At 43.4% G+C, this 13,864-nt stretch overlaps 1 protein-coding gene across 4 annotated transcripts in view; it reads left to right on the forward strand.

Annotated features, from left to right (window-relative positions):
• PRKAG2 (protein kinase AMP-activated non-catalytic subunit gamma 2) overlaps positions 1 to 13,864 on the forward strand; it is a 210,604-nt gene that overhangs the window by 130,989 nt on the left and 65,751 nt on the right. For all 4 annotated transcript variants that reach the window (XM_068175001.1, XM_068175009.1, XM_068175025.1 and 1 more), the window contains one exon: positions 11,382 to 11,596. In XM_068175001.1, coding sequence (XP_068031102.1) covers positions 11,382 to 11,596 — 215 coding nt within the window. The remainder of the gene's footprint in view (positions 1 to 11,381; positions 11,597 to 13,864) is intronic.

Here is a 13,864-nt window from a genome sequence, read left to right on the forward strand (position 1 = left end):
CTGGAGGCATGCTGTAATAGTGACCTGGGATGGGCTGTGGGGTGAAGCTGGGGTTGGATGACAGAGGAGGGGAAGGATTTCCTGGAGATGCAAACTGCCTGACTAGCCCTTGGAAAAACTTACTCTGCCAAAGAGCTCTCAGGCTCTTTCCTGCCAGAGGTTTGCAGCACCACAGGGCTGGGTGTTGAGAGGGGGAATCAGCTCCTGTTGGGCAGCCAGGCAAAGAAAGCTACCCTGTGCATGCTTTTGGGGGCTGGTCTGTTGACTTGGCAAGTGGAGGAGATAGGTCTAAATCAGCCTGCATGTTGAAGATGAAATTGCAAGAAAAAAATAAACGTGTGAGGAATTCCTCTAACTTATTCTCGTAGCATCAGTCTGTACTGGTCCTGAAATGGAGAGTCAGATGTGACATTTTAGCAGGAAACGTGGAGGGGAGAGGAGATGGTTGGTCTGAAGAAGAAGGAGGCAGATCAGGAGTGAAGAAAGCCTACATGGTTGGGAAGGCACAGGCCAACCCTGTGCCCTGTAGTTGGTGCAGAAATATCAGAAATGTTGCAGACAATAGAAGCACATGGCAACAGAGATATGAAATCACACCACGTGTTGATTGATCCAATGCAATGGAAATCACTGAAATGTTGTCCCCTCCCATCAGTTTGAATTTTATTAATGGGCAGATAAGAAGAATAAGATGATGGAGTTTAACTTGATAGGATCATTGAACATCCCAAGTTGAGTTTTTGTTCATTCCATGTAAGTGATATTTATCCAGGTATGAGCTTGAAATTCCCTTTAGGCTTATGTTAACAAATTGGGGATTAATTTCTGGCTGAACGCCTTACGTAGGATGGGCCCAAGTGTTCATGGCTCTCTTGGGCAGGTAGCAAACGCTTGCTAAGCCTGTTTGACTTCACAGCTGTGGCAACACCAGCATCTAAAACTCTGTAGAGATATCTACTGGTAACCCTTGGACAGCTTCTTGGAGTACTTCCTGGCTCCATCCTGAAGTTTAAATGTACAGATGTGATATTGCTGCTCCTCAGCCTCATTTCATGGCTGGGTATCATAATAGTACTTTATTGGTAAGAGTGTGGAGAGTCACAGCAAGAGGACAGGGCTTAATTGGATTTTATTCTTACCCAGTTTCTGTGCTGAGAAAAGAAAATAAGATGGTAACTGATTCCTCGTGTATGGGCAGCATGGACTTGCCAGGGGTTGATAAGTACATCCCAGTTCAGGGCTTTGATATAGTTGTGGGTTTGGTGCCTGGCTATGCAGCTGTCTTCTTTTCCCTCCCTTGTGCCCTCAGCCAGACCCTAGATGGACAACTCTGTCCCACTGGAGAACTTGGGCTATTGTTTCCTGTACACTACCAGGGGTAAAAACCAGCAATGCCACTGTACAAAGTGATTCTGCTTCGCTCCTGGCCCCTTTCCCACTGCTGCCTGCCTGTGCCAAGAGGAGTGTTTGTACTGCACTGGAAACCAGTCTGGTTTGGAACTAACCAGAAGGATGGAGGCCTGAGGTTCTTTGTCATCCACATCACCTTGAGATCTAATTGTGAAAGGCAGAAGAAAGCTGGTGCTGCATGGATCATTTCAAGAGAAGGGGAGGGGAAGTTCTGTGCCAGCTGGTGTCTAGAGAAAGCAGCCATTTACTGCACTTATGTTCTGCTGAAAGCACCATCCAGTACCAACTAAGGCAATGGAAATTATACTACCAAGTGGCATGAGGAGCAGGAGCAGTCCCACAGCAATTTATTTTCAATCAAACAAGAGCCGTGAAGTCATTAGTTATTTCTTCAGAAGGCTTTGGTAGGTGTGCTAGAGAGCACTGAGTTGTCTCTGCCATGCCATATGTGCACAAAAAGATTAATTCCCAGGTTAGCAAGAGAGGAATTATGATGAGGCACAGGTCTGACTCAGACACAGTGGGAAGAGGCAAATGCCACCGGCTGAAGCAGTGCTTGGACTCTTGCTGAATTTTGAAAGGAGCTAGAAGGAGAGATTTTTCTTTCCTTTTAATAAAAGAAGAAAAGAAGGTTTTAAAAAAATTAGTATCAGAAGCAAAGAAATGTCAAATTATGGCTTCTTTCTTTAGCTACAGCTTTCCTGAGGATTTGGAGTACTTTGCAAATATTTAATTACTCGCAGCTCAGTGCCCTTGTAAACATTGCAGAAAATAAACAAAATTAAACTGTGCTGCGAGACTGGCATTCCAGCTGTACCTCTGGTGCTGTTACTGGCACCTCTGGAGCTATCCTATTCATTGCAAGAGTAGGAACCTGAGGCTAACATAAACCAGTGAATTAAATAGAGAACAGGTCCCAGGGCTCGAGTCCTGAAGTCTCTGCCCTGATAGCCTTATATCCTGCTATTCCCAGCCTTGGGAAGCATCACAGTGTGATCACAGCTTTAGCTGCATGCACGGTACAGTGCAGGACCCCCTGGCTCCAGCCCTGGAGCTGTCATGCCTACCCTGCAAATAGATGCCCCACTGGTCTTCATGTGCATTAATATTCTGTCTCTCGCTGTTACCCAGCGAGTGGATGTACTGTGCAGATGAAATCACCCACAGGGATTTCAGTGGGCTTCTGCAGACTCTGATTTAGACTGTTCTTTTTGTCAGCTTGCACGTCTAATGGCATATTTGTAAAATGTTTGGAGGTTTTTTTCTATTCCACGGGGTGTTCCTCTGCTTTAGTGTGTTACAGAAATAAGGTACGTGGTTAAGGTACTGTTTTATTGCAAGCAAATCTTTGCCTCAATTACCTAATTTTTAAAAATTTACACTGGAAGAACATATCATAAATCATAGGTGAAACAACAACCTACCCTGTTCTGCAACCCCTCAAGCAGCTGCTTTCAAAAAGCTGACGTTTATTGCTGTAGTTAAATATGAAATCCCTAAATGTGAGATTAAGCATCAGAGCAAGTAAGTAATTGCTTCCAAACTTGTCTTTATGTACTGTGCATGCAGCATTCTTCCTCCCACTTTTCCCTCCTAATTTTCCTCCTCTTTTCCTTTGCCTTTCAAAATGCAAACCCTTCAGGGCCAGGGCTCTGTTTCCCTGTTTGTCCGTGAAGAACTTTGCACGCAGCAAAGAAGAAGCGGAACAGGAGCAGTGATGATGGTGGCGGTGCTTTGGGAGTGCAAAGCCAGGGAGAGAGGCAGAAAGCAGTTCTAGCAGTCCCTGATGGAGGGCAGGGTGATGGAGGGACAGACAGTGCTGGCCACCAAAGTGTCTCCAAAGACGGGCAACTTGCAGCTTTCTGTAATGGCAGCGGAGCATTTAGCTCAGCTTGGCTCGAAACAGAAGAAAGCCTGGATAGGACAATAGAGGTTAATGTGGAAAGCGCTGTTAAATGCCCGCCTGAGCAGCCAGCCTCTTTGCTAAAATAGAAAACAAAAGTTATTTCATTAAGGGCTCTGAACACAAAGTACTCAGTGAAAGTTTAAATGCCAGGTGGTGTATTAAGTAAATAAAGGCGTCCCGCTGTAGGCATTGTTCCTCCCAGCAGCCGGCTATAACCAGCAGCGCTACCAGGGCCATGTGAAGCCCTGCCATGTGCTGGGGGCTGTGCCCGGCCGGGGCTGGGAAGGCAGGGGGGACTTGGCTTCCAGCAGCTCCCAGCACATCGATAAGGGCCAACTGCAGCACGTGGCTCGCTCGCCTGGGTTGGCTTTCGCTCATCACTCATCTGGTTTGGATCAGAAGCGTGGGGTTTGCGCCCATGCCATGTGTTTGAATGAAGAGGAGTGATTCATTTTCATTTTAGTGACTTTTTAGATGGGTATCGCAGCGCTGCACGGTTAGCTTTTGTTCCAGCCCAGCGGTCGTCCCCAGGCAGCGGCTGTGGGATGTCACATCCCATTACCGCCAGTCCCGGCTCTGTGTGCAGCAGGCGGCCCTCCTCGACTCCTCCTGCTCTGCCCTCGGTGGCAGGAGGGGAGTTGCCTGGCCAACGTGAAAAGCTGATACCTGCAAACTTCTTGACCCCGTGCTATGTGGGTGATGGATGCACAGGAGGGTGAAGCATTCTTTGCTCATGTGTGTGTTTCTCGTAGAGATTCCTGCTCAAACTTCCTTCTCCTGGTGTTGGAACCCAGGGCACAGGGAATATTTCTCTGCCTGTCCTGAGAAGTCCTGACCCCCAGGAAAACACTGCTTTTAACCTTCGTCCATGGAGAAAGATTCCAAGACTTTGGGATGAATTGAATCTACGAGTGTGTGAAATAGGTTTATCACAGGGTGAAAAACTTAGAGTTTTTGGGTTTTTAGTATGGAGGTAGATATGAGACAAGATGGAGGATTTTGGGTGTTGTCTGATCTCCTTCTTGTTCTTCATCTACTCAATTTTCTGCAGTGTTGGGAGCACAGGGTGGTTGGTTAGAAAGAACCTCAATGCAGATGTTGCATGGACAGAAATAACTAGTTACTGGTAGAAAGGTAGAAATAAAATACATTCTAAGTGTTAATGGAAGAAAATAGCTTTAAAAGAACTTGAATCTGTGTGTCTTGCAACTTTTGGTGCCTTCTCTTTGTATGCTGAACTTCTGATAAGAGAAAAATAAACAACAACCTGAAGGCCCAAAAAAACAGAAGTCCCATCCATCTCCCATTCCTAGCACAGAACTTTTCAGGGATCTCCCCATGAGGGGGATCCACGGGGGAGGTTTCCACATCCTGGTTCTACAGGATGTTCCACCATGGGGCTGTTAGCTGCTGAGGATCTCTGTTAGTCCTTCTCTCCTCTCACTGGCACTTGTGCTGGCAAGGTACACGTTGCCTGTGTTTCTGACTCTGTCTTGGCCGCAGCCATCTGGTGTCTGACGAAGTCTCGGTGCTGAGTCTCTCAGTATAATTACCGTGCCGAGTTAATTATTTGTGCCAGCCCTGGCACTTTTTCAGTGACTACCTCAACCATTACTAGGACCTCTTCATTCATCACCTGTTAGGCTGTCGAACAGCAACGGAATGTGCATTTGGCTGTCTCAAAAAAAAGCCATTCTTTCCCATCAAGCTTGTGAGTGATTCCCCCTTTCTTTCCTCTGAATTATCTGGCCGTGGTCCTTTCTCCAGTATTTGCAAGACAAAGGAGAAGCATTGGCAGAAAAATATTAGTTAGAAGCCAGGCTGGAACCTTGAGGCCAATGAGAACTAGAAAAAGCCCATTGGGAGGGATGCTGTCCACCAGGATTTCTGATCTTGGATCTCACATGTTTATTGCTTTATGAGCTAACATAATGTGTCAAGTCTCTCCAAATTTGACAAGTATATTTAACAAATGTAAGATAACCAAGGTGTGGTTCTGGGCAAGGTGGAAGATCCTCTGTCTAATCATCAGTGCAGGAGAGATCTTCAGTAAACTCCTTTAAGCATACAGCATCATATTTTTAAAAGATACAGCCAAGAATTTATCCTGATCAGCCTTTCCTCATAAAGGGGCCTTGAGATCTTCAGAAAGAAGAACAATTTTTAAAACTTTGCTAATCAAACTCTTCAGCTCTTGATTTTCTCAGTTTTATGAGGAAAAGTTGTTACCTTACAGATTCCACAGATACAAGTGTGGTTTTGGCACATAAATATACCACAAGTGGAGTAGAGCAGGCTGAATTCTGGATACCAGTGGGGTTTTGTCTTTGGTTTTACCAAGTGACATAGCATCTGAAACAAAAGCTGGAGCTTTCAGGGTTAATCAGGTATTTCTATGGCTGAGACCACTTAAGAAGTGGTTTCCTTACTATGTTCAAACTACTATAAATAAATCACATTTTTTAAATTTTTTTAAGCTACAAAATTATACATTTTCCAGTGAAATTTTCAGACAGCGTATGATATTTTAATTACTTAAGAGGTGTATTTTTCTCTTCCTCTGGTTCATGAAAGCATCAGAAATGTGTTTTTGGAAACAAGTAAGCTTCGCATTGAGTGGTGTACCCGCTACATGGAAAGCCATGGAGCTGTTTCAGTAAGACTGAAACAAATGCCTTTGCTAATGCAGCTGGGATAGATGCTGCTCAGCTGGAACCAGGGAGCTTGGAAGGGCTGAAAGGCCTGGCCATTATATGGGTGATGCAGTGTCAATCACAGATAAAGACTATAGGGTTCAAGAATAGGACCAGTAATTCTTATATGGTGGGAGGCACCTGAACTGGTGTGTACATGACAATGTTAGATAAAACAGGAAATTTCCTGGGCAGTATCCATGCTATTTTTTGGTACAATAACTCTTCAGATTTACTCTTCAGACTTCATTTATTATTTTTGAAACTAACGGGTGTTTTACAACATTAAGTGCCAATGTCATCTGTACTGTTTGGATGGAAACAGGCAGTAGCCATTTACCTGCTGATGGGTTCCGAATCTGACTGCCATTAAGTGGCATTAAACCTCATTTCACATAATTTGCATTGATTTGCTTATGTGTCAGAATTAACACAGTATTGTGTCTGAAGAGTGAACCAGCTTAATGAACCAGCAGCTCAAGTCAGATTCACTTGTGCTGCAGGGTACTTAAAATTCAGCAGCCACAGCCTGCCTCCTTCTCTGTTGCACTGCCAGCTGAGAATGCAAGTGAAAGGACAGTGTTGTCCTGGGAAAGAGTCAAGACAAAAAGTGTCACAGGGAGACACTGCAAATGGAAATTCCTTTGGGGTTTTGTTGCTGTTGTTGTTGGTCTTTTTGGTTTGGTTTGGTTTGGTTTGGTTTGGTTTGGTTTGGTTTTGGAGATTTTTGGAGTTTTTTTATTTTTTGCTAAGAAGTTTCACTCTAAATGGTAAATGAATATTACCCTATATATAAACTTGGAAAACTGATTTAGCCACAGCTTTATTTGTTTGATTGGGTAGAGGATCAGGTACAGGATGAGAGAATACTGAAGTGTGATTCATATGGAAAGTGCAAAGAATGATTTCATTTTCATGGTCAGTAACTCTTTCCAGTTTCAGCAACTTAAGTACACAAATGTAAATGTAAAAGTTTGAGGGCAGCTGCTGGCTCCAACCTTAGGGCCCTCAATGGGGAGTGTGACTCTGGTACTGTCCCCCTGAAGCCAGACCTCTGTAATGAGTGTTAGCACATCCCTGAAATGCCTTCCAGCATCCTATGGGGGCAGGTGGCTCCAGGGGTTCATGGGGGGAGCAGCTGTTTTTCTTTCTGGAAAAGGGTTAATGAAAAGGGGGGCTTTGGCAGGAATCACTGGGCTGTGAGCATCCTGCCTCCCAGAAACCACCAGATGCATCCTGCCAGGTCAGGCATGAAATGTAGGTGACAGAACTCATTGTGGGTGTCACCCTGGGAATGTAGGAAATGTAGGAGGGCATCCACCCTTCTTCCCTTGGGAGTACACAGATGACAAGGCAGCACTTCATCCCTTCCTGTTATGTAGCAGTGGAGAGCTGGTTTGGAGCAGAATGCCCAAGTACATGGGGGGAAAACTAAATGCTGTGCAAAATAAGGGCTTTATTTATGAGAAATTATTGTAAATACCAAGAGAAACAAGTGAAAGGAAGCAACATTATTTTGTATGTGCCCAGCTTGATACCAGCCAGCGCTGGGTGTGACTTGAGCCAAAGGTGTGGGCACTGCCATTCCAGCAGCACTTCCTTGGGGCTTTTGCATCCAAGCCATGATGTGTGGCTTGATCCCAGCTGAAGCTGCTCAAATAGGGGCACAGAACTGAGTGCTGGGCCATCCCTGTGTACTGTCCCTGTCACAGGGGGAAGGCAGCTGGAGACAGCCCCATTCTGCTCAAAGTCTGCTATCTAGTTCTGTTAGGATCTCACATACACATTCCATCTGAAGTTGTAATGTGAAAGTTGTTTTGAACTATATATTCCTGTGAATCTCATGAATATTCTTATTCATATGCATAATCAGTCATGCAAATGTTAGTACTTATGATTCATCAATTTGGAGACCACAAAGTTATCCTCTTTATTTGCTTTTGTTTTGTCCTGAGAAAGGTAATGTGGGAATGAATCAGAACACAGCAAAACTCTCAGGTTGTTTCAGAACTGGATAGGGTTAATCAATAGGACATATAGAATCATTGAATCATCAAATGTTTTGGGTTGGAAGAGACCTTAAAGATCATCCAGTTCCAACCCCAAAGGACAAGCCCTTTTGTTAGCCAGAGACACAGCAACCAGTCTGCTAGACCCTTTTCTCTCTTTCTAATTTTTTTCTAAAATTCTTCTCTGCTATAAAAAAGGGATGGCTATTTCATTTCATAACATGAAAACACCACATTTTGTTCATATTGTTTCCAGAACTAGTAGGGTTTGTAGCCAATGTCAAAGTTTGTTTCTTCCCCCAAATCCTACATACATACCAAATAGTTTCAGCTTCATTACAGAAGAATCCTGAATTGTTGACTGGTTTTCCCTGCTTTATTATTTTAAGTACATTCTCCCAAATAAACTGTTTTTAGCCAGGGGATAGAGATGTATCTTGTCTCTTCACTGGATTCCTTCTGCTGTAGTAGAGCAGAGCACTTACTGCATGTACAGATAACAATATATTTACACTCATGCTGCTGTTTAGTTGTCAGTCCAATAGGACTAAAGTCAATACAAAGTCCTGTTACTCCTGAACTGCTTTTGCTCTAGAGATATGTTACAGATTTTTATTCTTTGATGTGGAAGGCTTTTATAAAGGACTTCATAGGGTTTAGGGTGTTAGGCTGTATCACAGCCGCCAAAAGTATTTTGTTGTAATATTTGTAAAAAAATTAGCATTTCTTATGTGATTATGATTCAATCTCGGTATTGTACAAATGTAGATAACATAGATACCCTAATAATGCTATGAGGTAGGCTTATAAAAGATTGAAAAGCTTTATTACAATAATTTTATCAAGTGCCCTGCAAATAATTATATTTTTCCTCCAACTCTGTGCAGAAACTGAGTCACAGACAAATTGAATCTCAGATGTATTAGGGTGCGCCTCACAGTGAGTACTTTATGTTTGAAGTGCCTGGTTGAAACAAACAGTTCTAAGGCTCAGTGTGCTGGAGTCACAGATGCTCCTCATCCATAAAAACTCATGCCAAGTATCCAAGGCTGGCATCCAAAAGGAGATTCACCACCAGTGAAAGTTCTTATAAAGATGGAAACCACGCTGTCTGTCCTGCCTGGGCTGTTACAGGTGATGAGGTGACAGCAGTTTTCACAGGATGTAAGAGGTGTTACTTCCGTGGTCCCCTTTGATCCACGAGTCCCTGTGTCCTACAGATGTCCTCTGCTCTTGGCAGGCCAGCCTTGCTGGGCTGCTGAGTGTGTGGTTTCTGTATGTCTGGTAAAAGCTCTTCTGGCAGAGCCTCTCGGAACTGGAAATTGTTCTTGTGGACTTGCTGAATACATTAGCACACAATAAACACATCCCAGCAGCAAGACTTTAAGATCTAATGGTGTTTTTCTCCCTTTTAGTGGTTTTCCATTTCCATCAATTACAGCTATCTCAGCTCTCAGTCTGAGCACTCAGGGAACATTTGTTCAATAAAAACACAGAGGAGCATCTTCCCCAGAGATGCTTATTTAAATTTGTCTGCGAGCAAAATCTGAACAGGCAAGTTAGGTGTCCTTTCAATCCTTAAGGAAGTGGAACACACTCTCCAGCCCCCTGAAATGAGCAGGGGTTGAGGACATTCAGAATGCCAGGGTGGTTACTCCTGCCTCACTCCGTGGCATGTCACATCTGCCAACATCTGTACCTGCCTCCAACCCCAGTCTCCTCTGGGCCTGAGGTATTGCTGCTCGACTGGCAGAGCTGCAGGGCTCCTTAAATATCAAATTAAATGGAAGACCAGCTGCAAGTTTGGAACAGGATCAAAGATAGGGGCTGAGTAGGGGGTCCTTTTTGATTCCAGCAGAGCTGAAATTTATCAGTGAGAATTAAGATTTTCTTTGAAAGAAATAAATACAGTACTGTGTACCACTAAACCCCCTATTAATATAACATATCAGAGCCTAATTATTTTGCAGGTTTCATGTTGAGTGACTCTATTATTATAGAGTTAAGTCTCTTATTATGTAAAAGCCATCAAGAAAAGTTGTTTTCAAAGAATTATAATAGGTAAAGAACAGTTATCTGTATTACATGTTAATTCCTTTAAACACAGACTATGCCAACTCTTCCCCAGATAGGTCAGGAGTAAAAGTTTCTTCAAGTAATAGATCCCTCTCTGAGTTGTTGGATGTCCAGTGTTCCAAGTCTAGGAACTCAGGAAAAAACCCAATGCAATAATAATGCAGGAAAAAACCTGGTGCAATAATCTCTGGTGGAGCCCTGAAAGCTCACACCAAGGAGCCAGACTTACCATGAAAATGCAACATTGTGTTCCCAAACACTCCTTTGAGTGACCTGGGCTTTCATGCTCGTTAATCTCCTCTCTTTTGATGGGCTTGAGTCCCCTTTGGACTAAGTGATCATCTACACAAATCTATGGAAGCACAAGAAATGAGCCAAATTCAGAGGTCTTACAGCCCACTTAAAAATACACATCCCAGTTCAGCCTGATGGTTTTTATGCATCTAAGTCTGTCCTGATTTATGCTGGCACCAGAGAACCACCCTTGGTTTGCTGATGTACATGTAACCAGAAACATAGATGTTGGAACCTGAATTTTCTGAGTGGTGGTGGATGTCTGCTGGTTCTTAAATGGGTAATAAACACAGTTTAAATCTCTTTGTTCACAATTCAGAGCTGAACTAGGAACGTAACCAAAAATACAGCTGGGGTGCATACATGTGTCAAATAAAAACAGGGTGCTCACAAGAACAATTATCTGCTGCTGACACTGATTTTTGGCAAAAGATATAATCAATCTTTCTCCTCAAAGGCAGCTGAAAACAATTTTAGTTTGTACAAAGGCTGTACAAGAGCTTTACAGAAAGCAAACTGAGGCTTAGGAGAAATGTGCTCTGTTTCTTTTTTGTCTCTGCTCCTAATTGTATTTTTACTGCTGGCTGAGATACTGTTAAAATAATGAAAAGGAAGAAAAAGCAACCATTAAAGGTTTTGAGCCATGTGTCATGAGATAATCCTGAGACTCACAGGAGTATTAAAATGACAACAATAAAGTAATACCCGTGCTGAGTGTCATTTTAGAAGTAGGCAATCAGACAGGAGGTTAGCACAAGACAAACCTCCAGCACTCCCATCTTGCCACTGTGCCTCCCTGTAGTGGATCAGACAGTTCAGCCAGCTTAAAAGAGTTTTAATGGCAAGGCACAGATTCCCCTTCATAAACAAAGAGCTGAGATCCCTACTTTTAGTTTGGGGAAATGTGATGAAAAACTACAGGATTTCTGTAAAGCTGAGATCTCCATCTGCTTTTCACCGGAACTGATCTCTGGTCATTTTTGTTGTTCACAGCCTCTGGCCTCTCCTCTTCTCCATCTACCCCAACACAAGGGACCAAGCAGCCCACGTTTCCTCTTGAATCCTATAAGCATGACCCTGAGAGACCAGAAACAAGAATTCACTGCTCCTCACCTCCGGACACGGGGCAGAGATTTTCTCTGCCTCCATCACAAAGTGCAGCCAAGCCTCCCATCATGACAGCAGCTCCCTGTGCTACCTCAAAATCTGTAAGTAAAGCTTGTGTCCAGTTTGCCATGGGAAATGTACGGGGCTGTGTTGGACTGTGTGTTGTGTCACAGCTGATGGCTGCAGTGTGGGTGTCCATACTGTGGCACAGATGGGAACAAGGCCTTTTCCTTCAGTTTACTTCAGGGTTTGGCTCAGAGGCCACTGGGAATCCAGAGGTGGTGGCTCCCTTCTGGTTTACTCAAATGATAACTAATCTTTGCACTGCCTTCAAAGAGAGTTTTGCAGTGGCTTCAGATCACAGGATACACTGCTGAGACACCACCCTAGAGGTGGATATAATTTTATTTAGGATTTTCTTTTATCTCCCTTAAGAAGAGCTGATGAGAGAGTTAGCAGCCAAAGAGAGCATATAAAAAAAGAAATTCACAGTCTGAGCTGCAGGGGCTCAGGGTTCCTGCTGCCTCTGGAGTCTGAGATGACTGGGACAGCTGGTGACTAATAGCACACGTTGCTATCACACCTCCTGCCCCAGCTCAGAGAGTAGAAAAAGAAGGGCAGCACTACCAGGGCAGCCTCCCACATAGCAAAGGTGTCTTCACAAGAGTGGTTTCTTCTGTTCCTGCTAATGCATGAGCTCAGCAGTTCCTGGGAGCACATGAATTCCAGCCTCTGATATTCTCCAGTACTGCACAGCTCTGTGCCTCTTCTCCTCTCCCTTGGCCAGCCTGAGCCTCAGAGGCACCACTCTCCTTTTCTTTCTCCTCTGCCTTTTCCCCCTCTTCTCCTTTTGTGTAAATTCCTTCACATTACCTGTATCTTTCCATTCCTCTGACTCATGGAACCAGCAGACTGTGATCTGTCGCCAGAGTAAACTACCCTGCATCTGTCTTGCCCAGCTTTTCTTCCTTTTTTTCCCCTCCAAAATATAAAATCTTCAACATTTTTTTGTATCTAGAAATCTAGAACTGTAAAGGGCATACAGGTTCATGAGGTCAGTTGCTCTGTGGAACAGCTACGAGTTCTGTTTCATTCCAGTTCTCAGTAATTTATTTAAAAGCAGGAAGTTTCCTCCCACTCACCCATGGGAAAGCTGTTCCAGGATCTGAACACAGTAACACAGCAATCCCAAAGCCTTTTTGCTTTTGTGTGAGGTACCTCCAGTAGTAGCAGCTGTTGTGATGCTGAAAGCATTTGGTTCCTGTATCAGAGTTCATCTGCTACTTTCAAGTCCTTCACACACATCCCATAAAGCACCTGCCCTATTTTGGGGGCCTCTTCTGTAAAGGCTAGGAAATCTCTGATTTTCAACATAATTTTTTTCATGGACAGGTTGTAACTATTTGCTTTTATAAATAATGGCCTTTTTCATTCATTGTTTGCTACATCCTGTTGTACCAGTAGCCAGCCTTTGTTTTTTTAGATCAAGCAAGCTGAACTCTCCCTACAAATTACAGACTTTCTGTTCTTCTGCTATGCAAAAGTAAATTATTAAATTATTAAATAAAATAAGTCCTACATTTATAGTTAGGGAACTCCAGCAGTAACTTTTCTGCAGCCAGCTCACTGCCCTTCCATGTCAGTATATTCTCGGGATGCAGACATAATTAAACCCAAAAGTTTGTAGGATACAAAAATATTTTGGATAGGTTTTAGTCAATCAGTTATATTATTTGCATATGAATGTGTTCATCTGTGTCATGCAGCTACAGAAGAGTCTTTTGTACCTGTTAGAATAGAAGTGAGGAAACAGCATAATCTTAGCACATTCCACTGACTGAAAGACTGAAAAGTTTGTTTTGTTTTTGATTACTTGCTGATTCAGACAACATGAAGTTGAGTAGAAGATGCCAGAATAAAGAAACAGAATTCTCAGCAGGTTTTTATGAACAGTTGTGGCTGTATATATGTACAAGAGAGAGTCTGGGGAGTAACTCAGAATGCTGAACTCAGTTCTCTCCTGTTCAGAAGATACAGAAATATGTGGGATGTGTAGCACCTGATTGTCTGGTACCCTCTGTACTCATTTATGTCTGAGAGCAGTGAGTGTGCAGGGCTGCCAGTGAATCATTAGGGTTTTGGTTTACTTGGCAACAAATGTCAACAGCCACAGAGCAGTGAGGAACAAAGCTCTGGATGTTTAATTTTCAACAGAGACTGAAAAGAGAGATTAAATTTGCCATTCTCTTCTAGAAGGAGAAACTGTTAGAGAGAAAGGCTGAGTTCCTGCAGAAGCACATGAATCTGAAGCTGATGGGTGTTCTCTCAGCACTGTCATGTATTTTGATCCCTGCAAATTATTGACCCAA

Source organism: Anomalospiza imberbis, chromosome 1 (genome assembly GCF_031753505.1).
Source record: "Anomalospiza imberbis isolate Cuckoo-Finch-1a 21T00152 chromosome 1, ASM3175350v1, whole genome shotgun sequence".
In the NCBI taxonomy this organism is placed as follows: domain Eukaryota; kingdom Metazoa; phylum Chordata; class Aves; order Passeriformes; family Viduidae; genus Anomalospiza; species Anomalospiza imberbis.